The 20,295-nt window shown below is 46.8% G+C and overlaps 1 protein-coding gene across 2 annotated transcripts in view; it reads right to left on the reverse strand.

Moving 5' to 3' along the window:
* Positions 1 to 20,295, reverse strand: part of LOC125454307 (SPRY domain-containing protein 3-like) — a 559,019-nt gene that overhangs the window by 503,608 nt on the left and 35,116 nt on the right. The window contains exons 2-3 of one of the 2 annotated variants that reach the window (XM_059647616.1): positions 16,671 to 16,800; positions 11,176 to 11,251 (exon numbers count right to left, since the gene is read on the reverse strand). In XM_059647616.1, the coding sequence (XP_059503599.1) occupies positions 11,176 to 11,251; positions 16,671 to 16,795 (201 nt within the window). In that variant the 5' untranslated portion in view covers positions 16,796 to 16,800. The remainder of the gene's footprint in view (positions 1 to 11,175; positions 11,252 to 16,670; positions 16,801 to 20,295) is intronic. The other variant, XM_059647617.1, reaches the window with a different exon arrangement.

Raw genomic sequence — 20,295 nt, forward strand, 5'->3', positions numbered from 1 at the left:
CCTCAGAGTGAAGGGAGAACCCTTTCGAACTGAGATGAGGAGGAGTTTCTTCAGCCAGAGGGAGGTGAGTCTGTGGAACTCATTGTCACAGAGGGCTATGGAGGACAAGTCATTGAGTGTATTTAAGACAAAGATAGGAAGGTTCTTGATTAGTATTAGGGTCAAGGGTAATGGGGGGAAGGCAGGAAAATGAGGTTGAGAAACATATCAGCTATGATTGAATAGCAGAACAGATTAAATGGGCCAGATGGCCTAATTCTGATCCTTTATTTTGTGGTCTTATAAACATTCATCTCTGGTATTAGTCTAATGTACCTTCTCCAAACTGCCTCCAATACAATTACACCCTCCCTGAAGTAAGGGGATCAAAACTGTCTGTACTTCTCCGCACGTAGTCTCTTTCATGCCTTGTACATTTGCAGCAACAGTTCTCTCATTTTATAGTCTACGCCTTCAGCAATAAATTCCAAAATTCCATTTGCCTGAGTTAATACCTGCTGTACTTGCCTTTTAGATTTCAGTCAGTCATAAATAAAGTCACTCAGATCCATCTGCATTTAAGTACTTTGATGTTTCTTTTCATTGATATCATCATGTAGATTGAGAAAGTCAAACTGGTCACAAGAAAGAATTCATAGAGTGTGTTCAGGTCCATTTCCAGAATCAATACTTTGTGAATTCCATGAGGAATCAACTACTTTGGATCTGGTCATCTCACAAAAGAATGTAAGAACATAAGAACTAGGAGCAGGAGTAGGCCACCTGGCTCCTCGAGCCTGCCCCACCAGTAGTTTCTGGCATGTTATTTGTGTCTTACACTGTAAAGACCGACACAAAATAACTGTTTAATGCCTCGGCTATTTCCTCATTCCCAGTTATTAAACTGGCCTTCATATCCTCTAAAGGACCAATGTTTACTTTTGTCACTCTTTTACGATTTACATATTTATAGAAACTTTTGCTGCCTGTTTTTATATTCTCAGCTAGTTTACTCTCATAATCTATCTTACTTTTCTTTATAACTTCTTTTGTGGCTTTCTGTTGGCCTTTAAAAATTTCCCAATCTACTAGTTTCCCACGACTCTTTGCCTTTTTGTATGCTTTTTCTTTTCCCTTAGACATCCATTGCTGGCTCTATCTTTTCCTACAGTTCTTCCTTATCCCTGGAATATACTTCGGCTGAGCACTGTGAAAAATCATTTTGAAAGTCCTCCACTGTTCCTCAATTGACCCACCATAAAGTTTTTGCTCCCATTCTACCTTAGTTAACTCCTTCCTCATTCCTTCATAGTCTCCTTTGTTGAAGCACGGGGCTTTGGTCCTGTATTTAACCTTCTCATACTCCATCTGTATTTTAAATTCGACCATGCTGTGATCACAGTAGGCAAGTTTCATAAATGATTTAGAAGTAAAAGGTACCAAGGGATCAGTGATTAGGATGTATTTAGCACTCAGTGTGAGAGTGAGAAACATGGATCTCAAACAACTGAGCTAAATTTAAAGAAGGATCATTACATTGGGATGAAGCTGTGCAGGAAGGGGTAGGTCAGGAAAGCTGTTCAACAACAAGAACTGCTGAAAAACAATGGCAGCTGTTTCAGAATAGAGATCATGGCTCACAGCAAAGATATAACTCAGTGAGGAATAAGGTTTCTAGACTGAGGTACCAACTGTGGTTAACCAGGCAAGTTAAGAATAGTAATAAATTGAAAGAAAAGTTATATAATGTGGCACAGATTAGTGGTAAACCAGAGGATTTGGGAAAGCCTTCAAAGAAAAAATAAATGACTGGAAAATAAACCACGAGAGTAAACTAGTGATTAATATAGAAATAGACAGCAAGAGCTTCTTTAAATATGTAAAAATGGAAACGATATGGCACAGAGGAGATAAACCATCTGAGAGAACAACACAGGGCAAATAATAATGGGGAACCTGGAAACGTTAATTTTTACAGTGTTCCAAAATACTAAATATTAAAGGGCCAAAAGGCAAAGAGGAAATAAATGCAATAGCTATCAGTGGAGAATCACTGCTGGGAAAAAAAAATTATGTTAAACACCAATAAATCCCCAGGCTTAATGGTGTGTACTCTGGGTTATTAAAGGAAGACTTTACAGGGATAGTGGATACACTGGATATAATCTCCGAAAATCTTTAAACTCTGCAAAAGTCCAAGAGGATTGGAAAACTGCCAATTTAACATCCTTCCTCAAAAAAGACGGGAGGCAAAGAACAGGAACTAAATGCCAATTCACTTAATGTCTGTTATTGGGAACGTGTTAAGATCTGTTTTAGGAGATGGAACGACAGAGCATTTTGAAACATGTAACATACCAAGCATAGTCAGCATGGCTTCATAAAAGGGAGGACCATAAGACCATAAGGTATAGGATTGATGAGGAGACAATGGCCTGGTTATATTGTTGCTCGACTGTAAATGCGGAGACCCGACCCAGGTAATGTTCTGAGCAGACAGTAGGAACTGCAGATGCTGGAGAATCTGAGATAACACGGTGTGGAGCTGGATGAACACGGCAGGCCACGCAGCTTCTGGGGGCATTCTGGCAAAGTTTGCCGATGATACGAAGATAGGTGGACAGGCAGGTAGTACTGAGGAGGTGGGGAAGCTGCAGAAAGATTTAGACAGTTTAGAAGAGTGGGCCAGGAAATGGCTGATGAAATTCAATGTGAGTAAATGTGAGGTTTTGCACTTTGGAAAAAAGAATACAGGCATGGACTGTTTTCTAAACGGTGAGAGAATTTGTAAAGCAGAAGTACAAAGGGATCTGAGATAATAAAATGTGAGGCTGGATGAACACAGCAGGCCAAGCAGCGTCTCAGGAGCACAAAAGCTGACGTTTCGGGCCTAGACCCTTCATCAGAGCTTTTGTGCTCCTGAGATGCTGCTTAGCCTGCTGTGTTCATCCAGCCTCACATTTTATTATCTTGGATTCTCCAGCATCTGCAGTTCCCATTATCTCTGATACAAAGGGATCTGGAAGTGTTCATCCAGGATTCTCTAAAAGTTAACTTGCAGATAGAGTCTGTGATTAAGAAAGCGAATGTAATGTTGTCTTTTATCTCAAGAGGGTTGGAATATAAAAGCAGCGATGTGCTTCTGAGGCTTTATAAAGCTCTAGTTAGGCCCCATTTAGAATACTGTGTCCAATTTTGGGCCCCACACCTCAGGAAGGACATACTAGCCCTGGAGCCTATCCAGAGGAGATTCACACGCATGATCCCTGGAATGGTAGGTTTAACGTATGATGAACGGCTAAGGATCCTGGGATTGTACTCATTATAGTTTAGAAGGTTGAGGGGAGATCTAATAGAAACTTACAAGATAATGTATGGTTTAGAAGGGGGGGGACACTAAGAAATTGTTTCTGTTAGGTGGAGAGACTAGGACCCGTGGGCACAGCCTTAAAATGAGAGGGGGTAAATTTAAAACTGAAATGAGACGACATTTCTCCAGCCAGAGAGTGGTAGGCTTGTGGAATTCATTGCCACGGAGTGCAGTGGAGGTCGGGACGTTAAATGTCTTCAAGGCAGAGATCGACAAATTCTTGATCTCAGAAGGAATCAAGGGCTATGGGGAGACTCAGGGAAGTGGAGTTGAAATGCCCATCAGCCATGATTTAAATGGTGGAGTGGACTTGATGGGCTGAATGGCCTTACTTCCACTCCTATGTCTTATGGTCTTATAGTCTTATATGAGCAGGAAAACTGACGTTTCGGGCCTAGACCCTCTGGGCAAGCAAAACACGAGCCCATACCCCGTCCAAAACAGAAAACAGCTGCTTATCGACACTCTGAAGAAAATACATCATGATAATGTCAGCATCGTGATAATGTCTTGGTACCTTGCAGGAAATCAACCCCTGCTGTTAATGGAGTCTTCACAAAAATTAATGAATTTAAAAAAACACTAAAGCTGGAAATGACCTGATATTTTAGCCACTTTGATAGAAAGCATAGAATGGGATTCTGTAATTAACAAGAAATCATCATTTATTCTAGGTCACCCAATTCAAACTCAGGTGAACAGTTAACTTCTGTAACCCCTATACAAAATAAACTCCTAACCCTTAATAAACTCCCCTTACACACACAGACAAACATGAACAGGAACTCTGGGTCTGTGCTCGATGGAGTTTAGAGGGATGAGGGGGGTGGGGTCACCTCAGTAAAACTTACAGAATATTGAGAGGCCTGAGCAAAGTGATGTGGAGAAACATGAACATAGCAAGCCAAGCAGCATCCGAGGAGGAGGAAAGCTGATGTTTCAGGTCGAGACCCTCCTCAGATTCTCCAGCATTGGCCATTCCGACTATGTCTGGATGTTGAGAAGATGTTTCCACAAGTAGGAGAGACTCGGAGACGAGGGCACAACCTCAGAGTGAAGGGATGATCCCTTTGAACTGAAACGAGGAGGAATTTCTTCAGCCAGAGGGTGGGGAATCTGTGGAACTCATTGTCACAGGGGGGTGGGGAGGGTAGGTCACTGAGTGTATTTAAGACTGAGATTGTTCTTGATTAGTAAGAGGGTCAAAGGTTATGGGGAGGAGGCAGGAAAATGGGGCTGAGAAACAAATCATTCATGATCAAATGGCAGAGCAGACTCAATGGGCCAGCCAGATTTATTGTCCATCCCTAATTACCCAGAAGGCAGTTCAGGGTCAACCACATTGCTGCGGGTCTGGAGTCACATGTAGGCCAGATCAGGTAAGGACGGCAGTTTCCTGGGCTCAATAATTCCACCGATTTCCAAACCTGGTGCCTCATGCTGTCCATGTAAATGCAATGCCTATCCCAAATAATCCCAGGTTTACAAAAACGCTCCAGCAGACTGTGTGGTGATTGTAATGAGGTTAACCAGGGGACCTGGTAAAATAGGAGTTCCCTGACTGAGGCTGTTAATCTGGTCCAGTCAGGGAGCCCTGGCTGACAGATATAAATGGGAATGTCAGAGGTTCTGCTCACTCTGAGAGCTGGCTTTGAGGAAGCTGGATCAGTGTTTGATACTGTGCACATGTAAATAAAGGGTAACTCAGAGACAGAATATCAGCCTCAGAGTCGTTATTTCAGATTAGAAAACTGTAACACTTGCGTTCAAGAAAGTGGGAGTGGATTTTATTTTTATTCATTCATGGAATGAGGGAGTCTCTGGCTAGGCAGCATTTATTGTCCATCCCTAATTGCCCAGAGGTCAGTTCAGAGCCATCCACATTGCTGTGGGTCTGGAGTCACATGTAGGCCCGACCAGGTAAGGATGGCAGTTTCCTTCCCTAAAGGGCATTAGTGACATTGGAAGCTTGTCTCCCTCCGCACTCTCACAATGTCAGCCACGTGACATTCCCAGCAGTGAGTGACAGACTGGGACCTATTTTGAGGGGTTCGGGGCAGTTTAAATACAGAATAACAGATACCTATAGGTGAGTTACACTGCTGAGGTCCAGTGCAATTCCCTGCATATTAGTGAATGAACATTGTCCAGTTGGTTAAATATCGAATAACTGCATGAAGCATTGTCCATGTGCTCTCTGCTCCATTGTAATTGCAGTCAGGTATTTCATGGGGAATTTGAACAGGTACATGGACGTGTGAGCAGGCTTTCTCTGAGATTAAACTCAGATGGCCCTCAAACTAAGCAACACAAAAACTGCAGAAGACAGTGCCATTCAAGGACAGAGCTACACACAATAAAAGTAAATGTGAACCATCAGTGTGCGGGCAGGAACCTTCCCCTCACCTTTCAAACACTGTGCCCTTGTGACCCCAGTGTTTCTCCAATCATTGTTAATGATTTATGAACTGCTCAGTGGAAATGTGCCCATTCTACCCTCCTCAGAGACTAAATTGGCAGCTCCGGGAAACCTCCACTGAATGATGTGGTTCTTTTACGAGCATTACAAGATGCAGTAACAACTCCAGAAACAGGAATTCGTAAATATATAACAGAAAACAAAATAATTGTTAAAGAACAAAGAACAAAGAAAATTACAGCACAGCTACAGGCGTTTCAGCCCTCCAAGGCTGCGCCATTCCAGATCCTCTATCTAAACCTGTCACCAATTTTCCAGCGAAAAATACTGTCAACACAGATTACGAGAAGCAACATTCTGGGTTCTCGGGCTCACTATTCGCCATTCAGAAGCCAATCGACGGTAATTTTCTTCCACACAGTCCCTGGGGTACAGTCCCACACACACTGACTCTCACTGGGGTACACTCCCACACACACTGACTCTCACTGGGGTACAGTCCCACACACACTGACTCTCACTGGGGTACACTCCCACACACACTGACTCTCACTGGGGTACAGTCCCACACACACTGACTCTCACTGGGATACAGTCCCACACACACTGACTCTCACTGGGGTACACTCGCACACACACTGACTCTCACTGGGGTACAGTCCCACACACACTGACTCTCACTGGGGTACACTCCCACACACACTGTCTCTCACTGGGGCACAGTCCCACACACACTGACCCTCACTGGGGTACACTCCCACACACACTGACTCTCACTGGGGTACAGTCCCACACACACTGTCTCTCACTGGGGTACAGTCCCACACACACTGACTCTCACTGGGGTACACTCCCACACACACTGTCTCTCACTGGGGCACAGTCCCACACACACTGACCCTCACTGGGGTACACTCCCACACACACTGACTCTCACTGGGGTACAGTCCCACACACACTGACTCTCACTGGGGTACACTCGCACACACACTGACTCTCACTGGGGTACAGTCCCACACACACTGACTCTCACTGGGATACAGTCCCGCACACACTGACTCTCACTGGGGTACAGTCCCACACACACTGACTCTCACTGGGGTACAGTCCCACACACACTGACTCTCACTGGGGTACACTCGCACACACACTGACTCTCACTGGGGTACACTCCCACACACACTGACTCTCACTGGGGTACAGTCCCACACACACTGACTCTCACTGGGGTACAGACCCACACACACTGATTCTCACTGGGGTACAGTCCCACACACACTGACTCTCACTGGGATACACTTCCACACACACTGACTCTCACTGGGGTACAGTCCCACACACAGAAGAAATTAGAAGAAACAAAGCCCTGAGCAATCTCATTTCAAATCACCCTTGAAGTAAGTTTTTGACTTGTCACAGAGTGTTTCTCCAACTGCTCACTGAATCCTTCCAGACATTTCTAGAACCATGAAGCATTGCAGCCACTGACTCCGGTCTCCATCCCCCTCCCACCCCTCATCGTGTGTGAGTAAGATTGAGTTGCGGTGAGCCATCTATCACAACAGGCCTTTTGTATTAAGCATGTATTTGTGTTATGAATCTGTTTCTTTGTACTCTCTCTGAGAGGAACAGCCTAGTGAGCTAGCATTTAAATAACAAATCCCACCACCTCCAAAAGTTTCTACAGTCTATTGTCTGCATACAGTGAGTCACAGTGCAGTCTGGTTTTATGTTCAGGTCGACATGCAGTGGCTTTCCTTTTGGAGAAAGTGGAAATGTCAGACAACTGGACTTTCCCCTCACCCTATTGGCCATCCAATGCTTTGCAACTTGGACCCCTGTTTGGACCATTCCCTGAATGCTCTCATCCTCAAACAGCAGCTAGATCTCTACAATGGTGATATGGTTCAGAATTTGCCATTGCAGCTGTAGCTGGATATCCATCCCCGGGAGTTATCAAAGCTATAAGGCCATTTGTATCATCCAAGATAATAAAATGTGAGGCTGGGTGAACACAGCAGGCCCAGCAGCATCTCAGGAGCACAAAAGCTGACGTTTCGGGCCTAGGCCCTTCATCAGAGAGGGGGATGGGGGGAGGGAACTGGAATAAATAGGGAGAGAGGGGGAGGCAGACCGAAGATGGATAGAGGAGAAGATAGGTGGAGAGGAGAGTATAGGTGGGGAAGTGGGGAGGGGATAGGTCAGTCCAGGGAGGACGGACATGGATGAGGTTAGTAGGTAGGAGATAGAGGTGCGGCCTGAGGTGGGAGGAGGGGATGGGTGAGAGGAAGAACAGGTTAGGGAGACAAAGATGAGCTGGGCTGGTTTTGGGATGCAGTGGGGGAAGGGGAGATTTTGAAGCTGGTGAAGTCCACATTGATACCATTGGGCTGCAGGGTTCCCAAGCGGAATATGAGATGCTGTTCCTGCAACATTCGGGTGGCATCATTGTGGCACTGCAGGAGGCCCACGATGGACGTGTCGTCTAAGGAATAGGAGGGGGAGTTAAAATGGTTCGCGACTGGGAGGTGCAGTTGTTTATTGCGAACTGAGCGGAGGTGTTCTGCAAAGCGGTCCCCAAGCCTCCGCTTGGTTTCCCCAATGTAGAGGAAGCCACACCGGGTACAGTGGATGCAGTATACCACACTGGCAGATGTGCAGGTGAACCTCTGCTTAATATGGAAAGTCATCTTGGGGCCTGGGATAGGGGTGTGGGACGAGGTATGGGGGCAAGTGTAGCACTTCCTGCGGTTGCAGGGAAAGGTGCCGGGTGTGGTGGGGTTGGAGGGGAGTGTGGAGCGGACAAGGGAGTCCCGGAGAGAGTGGTCTCTCCGGAAGGCAGACAAGGGTAGGGATGGAAAAATGTCTTTGGTGGTGGAGTCAGATTGTAGATGGCGGAAGTGACGGAGAATGATGCGTTGGATCCGGAGGTTGGTGGGGTGGTATGTGAGGACGAGGTGGGGGTTCTCTTTTGGTGGTTATTGCGAGGGTGGGGTGTGAGAGATGAGTTGCGGGAGACACGGTCGAGGGCTTTCTCAACCACTATGGGGGGGGATTTGCGGCCCTTGAAGAACGAGGACATCTGGGATGTATGGGAGTGGAATGCCTCATCCTGGGAGCAGATGCGGCGGAGGTGAAGGAATTGGGAATCAACCAGGTTCATGCTGCAGCAGAGTTACCTCCTCGCCTTCGTCATCTTATGGTGAAAGGACTGACCTGGGAGCCCCTTTTTATTGGGTGCCGAAGGTGTCCAATCTGCGGGGACTGTTCCAGAGTCTATAGAATCCTGGAAGATGGCCACCAATGCATCCACTATTTCCAGAGCTGCATCCTCAAGTACTCTGGGATGTGGGTTATCAGGCCCTGGGGATTTATCCACCTGCAATCCCAACAATTTTCCCAGTGCTATTTCTCTACTAATGTTGATGTCCCTCTGTTCTTCCCCGTCACTAAACCTTGTATTCTCCAACAATTCTGGTATCTGATTCGTGTGCTCTTTTGTGAAGACAGAACCAAAGTATGTATTTAGTTGCTCAGCCATTTCTTTGTCCCCTATTACACATTCCCCCGTTTCTGTCCACAGGGAACCTATGTTTGTCTTCAACAATCTCTTTATTTTCACGTGCCTCTAGAAACTCTTAGCGTCAGTTCTTACGTGCCCTGCAAGTTTACTTTGATACTCCTCATTCCCCTTCTTCATCAATCCCTTGGTCCTTCTTTGCTGAATTCTAATCTGCTCCCAAGCCTCAGATTTATTATTTTTCTTGGCTAATCTGTATGCTCCTTCCTTGGATCAAATACTATCTCTTATTGCCTTTTGTAAACCATTGATTGGCCCTCTTACCCATTTTGTTTTTGTGACAAACAGGAATAAACTGTTGTTGTAGTTCCCCCAAGTGCTCCTTGAATGTTTGCCATTGCCTATCTACTGTCATCTGTTTAAGTAGCTCTCCCCAATCTATCAAGGCCTGCTCAGGTCTCATATCTTCAGAGTTTCCTTTATTAAGGTTCAACACCCTAGTCTCCAAATCAACTAATATACAAAGAAAAAGAGCAAAGAAAATTACAGCACAGGAACAGGCCCTTCGGCCCTCTAAGCCTGTGCCAATCGAGATCCTCTGTCTAACCTGTCATCTATTTTCTAACGGTCTGTGTCCATTTGCTCCCTGCCCATCCATGTACCTGTCCAGATACATCTTAAAAGACGCTAACGTGTCTGCGTCTCCCACCTCCGCTGGCAACGCGTTCCAGGCACCCACCACCCTCTGTGTAAAGAACTTTCCACGCATATCTCCCTTAAACATTCCTCCTCTCACTTTGAACTCATGGCCCCTAGTAATTGAGTCCCCCACTCTGGGAAAAAGCTTCTTGCTATCCACCCTGTCTATACCCCTCATGATTTTGCAGCCCTCAATCAGGTCCCCCCTCAATCTCCGTCTTTCTAATGAAAATAATCCTAATCTACTCAACCTCTCTTCATAGCTAGCACCCTCCATACCAGGCAACATCCTGGTGAACCTCCTCTGCACCCTCTCCAAAGCATCCACATCCTTTTGGTAATGTGGCGACTAGAACTGTACACAGTACTCCAAATGTGGCCGAACCAAAGTCCTATACAACTGCAACATGACCTGCTAACACCCACCACACTCCGGTGAATTCATTTTCCTCAAATCCCTTCTAAATCTCCAGCCTTTCACTTCAAAAAGATACTCCCTCATTACTACCCTTCAGCCAAGTGAAAGAGCTGCTTCCTATCCTGCAAACACCCACCCCCGCCCCAGCACATCCATACCCCGTTCGATGAAGCAAAGCATGCCGTATGCCTTCTTGACCACCCTATTGACCTGCGTGGTCACCTTCAGGGAACAATGGACCTGAACACCCAGATCTCTCTGTTCATCAATTTTCCCCAGGACTTTTCCATTTACTGTTTAGTTCACCCTTGAATTGGATCTTCCAAAATGCATCACCTCTAATATGCTGCAATTCATTCCTTCTGCAAAATTGGCTCATTTCATTTTTGCCCATACAATAATCCATTTGCCAGACCTTTGACCAGTCACTGAGGAAAGACAGAGAAAGAGGGATGGGGAAGAGTTGAGAAGGGAAGAAGGTCAGGATCAGGCCAGCAAGAGAGTATCTGTTGCAGTGTACCGAGCGATCTCTGTATCAGGAGGTGAAGTGCTCACCCTTTCCCCTTAAAGCAGTGTCTGACAAGCAGTGATGATTCCATGTTCCTTTTGTGGATCCCAACCACTCCTCCATGCTCTCCCCAAGGACACCCTGACAAAACCACCCCTTCCCTCCTTCCAGACCCACTCCTCACTCTGGCCAGAGGGTGCTGTGTTTGCAAAGATTCCCATGTTGGAAAAGGAGACCAATTAAAATCCGATCAGCGACTTACCTCAAAGTAATTGTTGTGCTTGGGCAGTGGTTGAGAAGCCACGAAGCAGCCAACATCACCAGAGTTCCCCTGGTATCTGTTAGTGAGCAAACATTCAACAGCTTTACACATCAGAAAATCAGCCCATTGAGTCTTCTCCAACATACACCACTCACCAACCACAGTCCCACTTTCCTGCACTCGGCCTATCGCCTTGAATTTCAAGTGCTCATCCAAAGACTTTGTGAAAGATTGTGAGGTTTCTCACCTCAAATCCCCTCCCTGGCAGTGCCTTCCAGACCCCACCACACTCCGGTGAATTCATTTTCCTCAAATCCCTTCTAAATCTCCAGCCTTTCACTTCAAAATGATACTCCCTCATTACTACCCTTCAGCCAAGTGAAAGAGCTGCTTCCTATCCCGCCAACACCCACCCCCGCCCCAGCACATCCATACCCCTCATTTTCATGTACACCTCTATCAGGTCCCCTCTCAGACCTCTCTGCTCCAAACAAAATAACTTGAGCCTCTCTTCATTGATGAACTACGCCATCCAAGACAACATCCTGGTGACTCTCCTCTGCACTCCATCCAGTGCACTCACATCCTTCCTGTAGTGTGGTACAACAGAACAGGATACAGTACTCCAGCTGTGCCCCAACCAAAGCTCTGTACAGCCCCAACATAACCTCCCTGCTCTTATAACCTACTCCATGACAAATAAAGACAGGTGTTCCGTGTGCCTTCCTAACTCCACTATTAACGTGTCCTAACACCTTCAGGAATCTGTAGACTAACACCTCAACATCCCTCTGCTCCTCTGAGCTTCCTAGTGTCCTGCCCATTCATTGAGAACTGCCTTGTCTTGTTCCTCTTTCCACAGTGTATCCCCTCACATTTATCAGGGTCACGTTCCATCTGACACTGGCCTGCCCAACTGATCAATCCATTTATGTCCTTAAATGGAGCATAGGTTTAAGGTGAGGGTGGGGGGGGTAAGTTTAAGGGAGATGTGCGAGCCAAGTTTTTTAACACAAAGGATGTTAAGTGTCTGGAATGCACTGCCAGGGAGGCGCTATAAGCAGATATAATAGCAACATTTAAGAGGCATATAGAACAGATATATGAACAGGCAGGGAATAGAGGGATATAAATCATGCACAGGCAGAGCATTATGGTTGGCACAGATATGGTGGGCCGAAAGGCCTGTTCCTGTGCTATACTGTTCCATATTTTATGTTCCTGTAACTTTAGACTATCTTTCTCATTGCTAAGTACCTGGCCAATCTTTGCATCATCCACAAACTTACTAACTCCACCAGTACATTCTCATCGACATCATTTACAAATATCACAAACAATGCAGGGCCCTGCCCTGATCCCTGTTGTACACCATTGCACACCGAGCTCCAGTCACACACACACAGCCTTCCATCACCGCCCTCTGTCTCCTGTGTCTCAGCCAATTTGAGCAACTTGCCAAGTTATCCTGAGTCCCATGACCTTACTTTTTTTTCAGTTTCCCATGTGGAACTTTGTCAAAATTATCGCTGAAATTCATACGTCAACTACCCTACCCTCTTCCAAACACTTGGACACCTTCTCAAAAAACTGAGCTAGATTTATTAGGCATGACCTTCCTCTGGCAAAGCCATGCTGGCTATCCCTGATCAAACCTTGCCTCCTTAATTTTCACCAAGCGCTCCTAAACACTCATATTGGACTCACTGATCAAAAGTTTTCAGGTCTATTTCCAGCCCCTGTTCTCGTAAACTGGAACCACTTTAGTGGTTCTCCAATCCTCTAGCACTTCACCTGAGGCCAGTAACAATATGAAAATGCAGATCACAGCCCCTGCTATTTGCTCCCTCGCCTCCCACAGCAGCCTGAGAATCCAACTGTCTAGGCTGTCCACTGTCCCAGGACAGATTCACTCATCACTGAGACCAAATGAGCAGATTATCACACACTGTAATTACCCAGATCGCACAATCTCTAATTACCCCAAACTCCACCCATAGCGATTATTCCCAGTCTCACCTTCTCTAATCAGCTCTCTATCTTTAATCACCACCCTCCCTATCTACCCTAATCCGTACACGCTCTCTTTACCTCCAGCCACATACATTCTAATTACTCCCATTTGCACCCTCTTTTCTTCATTCTTTAAATGGGAAGCAGGCATCGCTGACCGGGCAACATTGATTGCCCATCCTTAATTGCCCAGAGGGTAGTTAAGAGTCAATCACATTGCTGAGGGTCTGAAGTCACATGTAGGCCAGACCAGGTAAGGATGGCAGTTTCCTTCCCTAAAGGACATTAGTGAACCAGATGGGTTTTCCAACAATGGATTCACGGTCATCAATAGATTCTTAATTCCAGATTATTATTGAATTCAAATTCCACGATCTGCCGTGCGGGATTTGAACCCAGGAGACCAGAATGTCACCTGGGTCTCGGATTAATAGCCCAGCAACAAGATCAGTCAGCCTTTGCCTACCAGGCTTAATTATATCCAGCTCCATTCGCTGGGACTTTACTCATTTATTCATGAAAAATGGGTGTTGCTGACTGGCCAGCATTTATTGCCTGTTCCTGGTTGTCCCTTGAGAAGGTGAGGGTGAACTATTTTTTTAATGCTGTAGGGATAGCCAAAAATCCCTTAAGGAGGGAATTCCAGGATTCTGACCCAGTGGAGGAACAGTGACATATTTCCAAGTCAGGATGGTGTGTGACTCGGAGGGGAACTTGCAGGGGGTGGTGTTCCCATGTATCTGCTGCCCTTGTCCTTCTAGATGGAAGTGGTCGTGGGTTTGGAAGGAGCTGCCTGAGGGTCTTTGGTGAGTTTCTGCAATATGTCCCTCATTGGTGGCGGTATTGGCCTGGCATTTGTGTGGCATGAATGTCACTTGCCACTTGTCAGCCCGAGCCTGGGTATTGTCCAGATCTTGTTGCATGAGAACTTCAGTGCCTGAGGAGTGACGAATGGAGCTGAACATTGTGCAATCATTGGTGAACATCCCCACTTCTGACCTTATGATGGAGGGAAGGTCATTGATGAAGCAGCTGAAGATGATTGGGCCTAGGTCACTATCCTGGGGAACTCTTGCAGAGATGTCCTGGAGCTGAGATGGCTGACCCCCACCGGCCACGACCATCTTCCTATGTGTCAAGTATGACTCCAATCACCAGAGTTTGCCCCCTGATCCCCTTGATTCCAGTTTTGCTCAGGCTCCTTGACATCACTTGGAGTGAATCGAATTTGCTGAAGTCCCGTATCTGTGATGCTGGAAACGACTGGAGGAGGCCGAGATAGATCATCCACTCAGCACTTCTGGCTGAAGATTGCTGCGAATACTTCAGCCTTACCTTTCGCACTAATGTGCTGCAGATCTCTATCATTGCTTGGCTAGTCCGTGAGACACCTCTCCCGATTTTGGCACCAGACCGAGCTATTAGTGAGAAGGGCTTTACAGAGCTGTCAGTTCCAAGCACCTAGGTCAATGCCCCAGATGATCTGCCCAGTTTGATTTTGTTGAGTCTTCATATTGATTGACATAATCGAATGGCTTGCTAGGCCATTTCAGAGGGCAAATGAAAATCAACCACACTGCTGTGAGTATGGAGTTACATGCCGGCCAGACCAGGTGAGGACGGCAGATTTCCTTCCCTGAAGGGCATCTGTGAACCAGACAAGCTTTTCTCAACAATTGGCAGTGGACTCATGGTCATTACTCGACTCTTAATTCCAGATGTTTATTGAATTTAAATTCTGTCATCTGCCTTGACAGAATTTCAACTCCTGGCTCCCAGAGCATTACCTGGATTAATCGTCTAACAATGATACCCCTGGGCCATTGCAGGCCAAGCAGCATCTTAGGAGCACAAAAGCTGATGTTTCGGGCCTAGACCCTTCATCAGAAAACAGCTGTGTTCATCCAGCTTCACACTTTGTTATCTCAGATTCTCCAGCATCTGCAGTTCACATTATCTCTGACCCCTGGGCCACCGCTGAGATGGTGAGATCCCAAGTCACTGGGAGAGGAAGTGGGTCAACAAGCATCCCCATCGTCACTGATGGAAGAGCCCAGCACATCACTGCAAAAGATAAGGCTGAAGCATTGACAGCGATCTTCAGGCAGAATCTCCAGCATCACAGATGCCCAGCCACACCCCTCAGTCCCGTCATCATTAAATATCCATGCCCCATCCTCTCTAATTAACCCCCCTGCAATGCCATTGTCACACCTTTATAATTGCCCCCATCCTGTCCTCAATAAGTACCTCCAGTCTCACCTTCTATAATTACCCCCAGCCCTGTCTTCTATAATCAATTCCAGGCCCACTCTCTCTAAATAGCCACCTGCCACACCCTCTGTAATTACCCAGAGGCCTACCCACTATAATTACCTCCAGCCCCACCCTCTGTAATTACCCAGAGGCATAGCCACTGTAATTACCCCAACTTCTCCTCCATAATTACCTCCAACTCCATGTCCTGTAGTTAACCCCAGCTCCACCATCTCTAAATACCCCGTGCCCCATCCTCTGAGATGACCCTAGCCCTTATCACTGTAATTACCCTGTGGGCTGAATTTTATGTGAGGTCGCGTTTAACCAGGTGGTTCTTTCTCTCTCTCATTTAGAAACGGAGAGGATAAGAGGAGTAGGCCATTCAGCCCCTTTTAGCCTGCTATACCATTCAATATGATCATGGCTGGCCATCAAGCCTCAATTCTGTAATCCCTCCCTCCTCCCAAACTCCTTTCGCTCCAACAGCAATATTTACAGCTATAACTTACTCCTTGAAACACTGAATGTTTGCCCTCCGTCACTTTCTGTGGTAGTGGATTCCACCAGCTCCCCACTCTCTGGGTGAAGACATTTCTCCACATCTCAGTCCAAAATGGCTGCCCCCGAATCCTTAGACTGTGACCCCCTGGTTCCAGACTCCCCCACCATCGGGAACATCCTTCTGGTGTTTATTCTGCCTCGTCCTGTTAGAAGTTTACAGATTTTTATGAGATTACCCCTCACTCTTCCAAATTTTAGTGAATATAATCCCAACTGACTAAATGTTTCTTTATCGATCAGTCCTGCCCTCCTAGGAATCAGGCTGGTAAACCCTCGCTGCACTCCCTCCATCGCCACAGCATCCTTCCTCAGGTAAAGGAGCCCATAACTGCACACAGTATTCCAGGTGTGGTCTCACCGAGGCCCTGTATAATCGCAGCAAGACATTCCTGCTCCTGGACTCGAAACCTCTCTCTATAAAGGCCAACATACTGTTTACCTTCTTCACTTCCTGCTGCACCTGCAACGTTTACTCTCAGCGCCTGGTGTTTCAGGACACCCAAGTCTCATTGCACGTCCCCTTTCCCAATTTATCACCATTCAAATCATAATCTGCCTTCCTGCTTTTGTTCCCAAAGTGAGGAGCATCGCATTGATCCACATTACACTGCATCTGCCATGCATTAGCCCACTAATTCGGTGAGTTGAGAGCTAACCCTCACCTTAAAACATCACCGTGAACTTGTATCCTCTCAAATCGGTCATGCAACAGTGGAGTTGCCGTAGGACCATGCTCCATCTTCTTCCAGCTCAGTAACTCCCTCACCTGTCGATTAAAATCATCCATATCTCCTGGCAGAATAACACAATAATCAGGAACACTTATTTCAGACATGTTCCTTTACATTTTGATCAATCGTCATTATGTTTTTTGTGAGTAGCCACCTGATAAAACCCACCCCCAATGTCTCAAAAACACCACCCACCCAGCTGTCTGCCCCAGTCAGGAGGGAAACAGCTCCTCTCCAAGCTGCCAATCTCACCCCCTGTGTCTGTCCCTGTCCCTGCCTTTGTGTCCATGTCTGGCGCTGTCCCTGTCCCTGCCCCTGCCCCTGTCCCTGTCCATCTCCCTGCCCCTGCCCCTCTCCCAGTCCCTGTGGTAAACATTCCACCCTCGTTATCCTCACCCAAGCTGCAGCCTTTAACACAGTGACCCCTCCATCCTCCTCCAGCCCCTCTCCACCATCATCCAGCTCTCTCTGGGATGAGAACACAGTGAGGGGTAGCAGCAGAAATCAGCCATTCAGCCCATCGGCTCAGCTCCACAAGTCACCTGGTCCCATTCTCATCTTGGGCACAGGCTGTAAATTTCACTGACAAAGTCAGCAATGACTGTTCATCCCTAATTTTCTCAGATATAAATCCCAATGGGTCCCATGTTGCGATTTGCCCCAGAGAATAAGCCTGGCCATCTGAATTTACCATCACAGTGACATTATCTAGACATCACCATCCCACCCCACACAGCCCACTTCCCAGTTCCAATACTCAATCAGATCGTAGTCAGAGAACCACCTGCAATGATCTCCTGCTCCTGCATCGCTCCCTTTGTCTCCCCCAGGGGTAAAAGCTCAGCCCCTCCAAGATTCATAGAATCCCTACAGTGTGGAAACAGGCCCTTCAGCCTCAGGGCACCCATTCAGACCCATCCCCCAATCTACACATCCCTGAACACTTTGGGAAATTTAGTATGGCCAATCCACCCTAACCTGCACATCTCTGGACTGTGGGAGGAAACCGGAGCACCCGGAGGAAACCCACGCAGACACGGGGAGAATGTGCAAACTCCACACAGACAGTCGCCCGAAGGTGGAATCAAACCCAGTCCCTGGAACCGTGAGGCTGCAGAGTGAATCACTGAGCCACGGTGCCGCCCCGTTCCTCATCCACACTCTGTCCTTTGGCCACCTAATCCAAAATCACAATGTTAGTTTTCACCTGTTCACTGGCCACGCCCAGCTCTCCTACTATCCCTAAAAGATCAGAATCAGGGTATGAGTGATAAAGAGAGGCTAGAAGAACTCAGGATCTTTTCTCTGGAGCAGTAGAGGCTGAGGGGAGACTTGATAGAAGTCTGTAACTTTGTGAGATGCATAGCCACGGTTTGACAGTCAGAATCTTTTTCCCAGAGTTGAAGTGTATAAAACTAGGGGGCCTGCATTGATGGTGAGGGGGTAAAGTTGAAAGGAGATGAGAAAGGCAGATTTTTTACACAGAGAGTGGTAGGAGTGAGGGGCACTTTGCCGGGGGTGGGGTGGTGGAGGCAGATGCGGTGGAGGAAGACGGGACGTTTGGGTGAGTGCATGAATAAGCAAAGAATGGAGGAATATGGGCCAAGGGAAGGCAGAAGGGATTGGGTTAATTTGGCGTCATGTTTACCACAACATCGAGGGCCGAAGGGCCTGTTCTGCGCTGTACTGTTCCATGTTCTATGTTCTAAATCTCGGGATGGGAGCACCACAGACTTCCTCCAATTGAGGATTGCAAAGAGGGAGGCAAGTTCCTAGTTCCATTCCCACGCTCCAAGCTCCATCCCTCCCCTGGTCACTGTCTGACATTAAACCAAACTTATACAAGCGTAAGAACCAGCAGTAGGAGTAGGCCATTCGGCCCATCAAGCCTGCTCCGCCATTCGTTAAGATCATGGCTGACCTTTCCACAGACTCAGCTCCACTTACCAGCCTGCTCACCATAAACCTTAATTCTTTCACGATTCAAAAATCTCTCTACCTTTGCCTTAAAAGCATTGAATAAGGTAGCCTCAACCGTTTCACTGGGCAGGGACTTCCACAGATTCACAACCCTTTGGGTGAAGAGGTTCCTCCTCAGCTCAGTCCCAAATCTGCTCCCCCTCATTTTGAGGCTATGCCTCTTGTTCTAGTTTCACTCACCAGTGGAACCACCCTCCCTGCTTCTATCTTAGCTATTCCCTTCACAATGTTATATGTTTTTACAAGATAACCCTCATTTTTCTAATTCCAAATGAGTACAGTCCCAGTCCACTCTATCTCTCCACATAATCCAACCCTCTCAACTCTGGAACCCACCTGGTGAACCTCCTCTGCACCCCCTCCAGTGCCAGGACATCCTTTCGCAAGTAAGGAGACCAAAACTGCACACAGTACCCCAGGTGTGGTCTCACCAGCTCCTTATACAGCTGCAGCATAGCCTCCCGGTTTTAAACCCCACCCGTCTCACAATGAAGGACAATATTCCATATGATAGTAGGAACTGCAGATACTGGAGAATCTGAGATAAAAAGGTGTAGAGCTGGATGAACGCAGCAGGACAAGCAGCATTAGAGGAGCAGGAAAGCTGACATTTTGGGCTTAGACCCTTTTCTGAAGAAGACCAGCGAGCCTTACCTCAGTTGTTGGTAAAGTGTTGGAAAAGGTTATAAGGGATAGGATTTATAATCATCTAGAAAAGAATAAATTGATTAGGGATAGTCAGCACGGTTTTGTGAAGGGAAGGTCGTGCCTCACAAACCTTATTGAGTTCTCTGAGAAGGTGACCAAACAGGTAGATGAGAGTAAACCGGTTGATGTGGTGTATATGGATTTCAGCAAGGCGTTCGATAAGGTTCCCCACAATAGGCTATTGTACAAAATGCGGAGGAATGGAATTGTGGGAGATATAGCAGTTTGGGTCGGAAATTGGCTTGCTGAAAGAAGACAGAGGGTGGTAGTTGATGGGAAATGTTCATCCTGGAGACCAGTTACTAGTGGTGTACCACAGGGGTCGGTGTTGGGTCCACTGCTGTTTGTCATTTTTATAAATGACCTGGATGAGGGAGTAGAAGGATGGGTTAGTAAACTTGCAGACGATACTAAGGTAGGTGGAAGGGTTAAAATAGTATCAGAGATAATGCTGCTTGGCCTGCTGTGTTCATCCAGCCTCACATTTTATTATCTAAGGTAGGTGGAGTTGTGGACAGTGACGAAGGATGAGAGATCTTGGTGTCCATGTACACAGATCCTTGAAAGTTGCCACCCAGGTTGACAGGGCTGTTAAGAAGGCATACAGTGTTTTAGCTTTTATTAATAGAGGGATTGAGTTCTGGAACCAAGAGGTTATGGTGAAGCTGGAAAAAACTCTGGTGCGGCCGCACTTGGAGTATTGTGTACAGTTCTGGTCACCGCATTATAAGAAGGATATGGAAGCTTTGGAAAGGGTGCAGAGGAGATTTATTAGGATGTTGCCTGGTATGGGCGGAAGGTCTTACGAGGAAAGGCTGAGGGACTTGAGGCTGTTTTCGTTAGAGAGAAGAAGGTTGAGAGGTGACTT

This window comes from Stegostoma tigrinum, chromosome 7 (genome assembly GCF_030684315.1).
Source record: "Stegostoma tigrinum isolate sSteTig4 chromosome 7, sSteTig4.hap1, whole genome shotgun sequence".
NCBI lineage: Eukaryota > Metazoa > Chordata > Chondrichthyes > Orectolobiformes > Stegostomatidae > Stegostoma > Stegostoma tigrinum.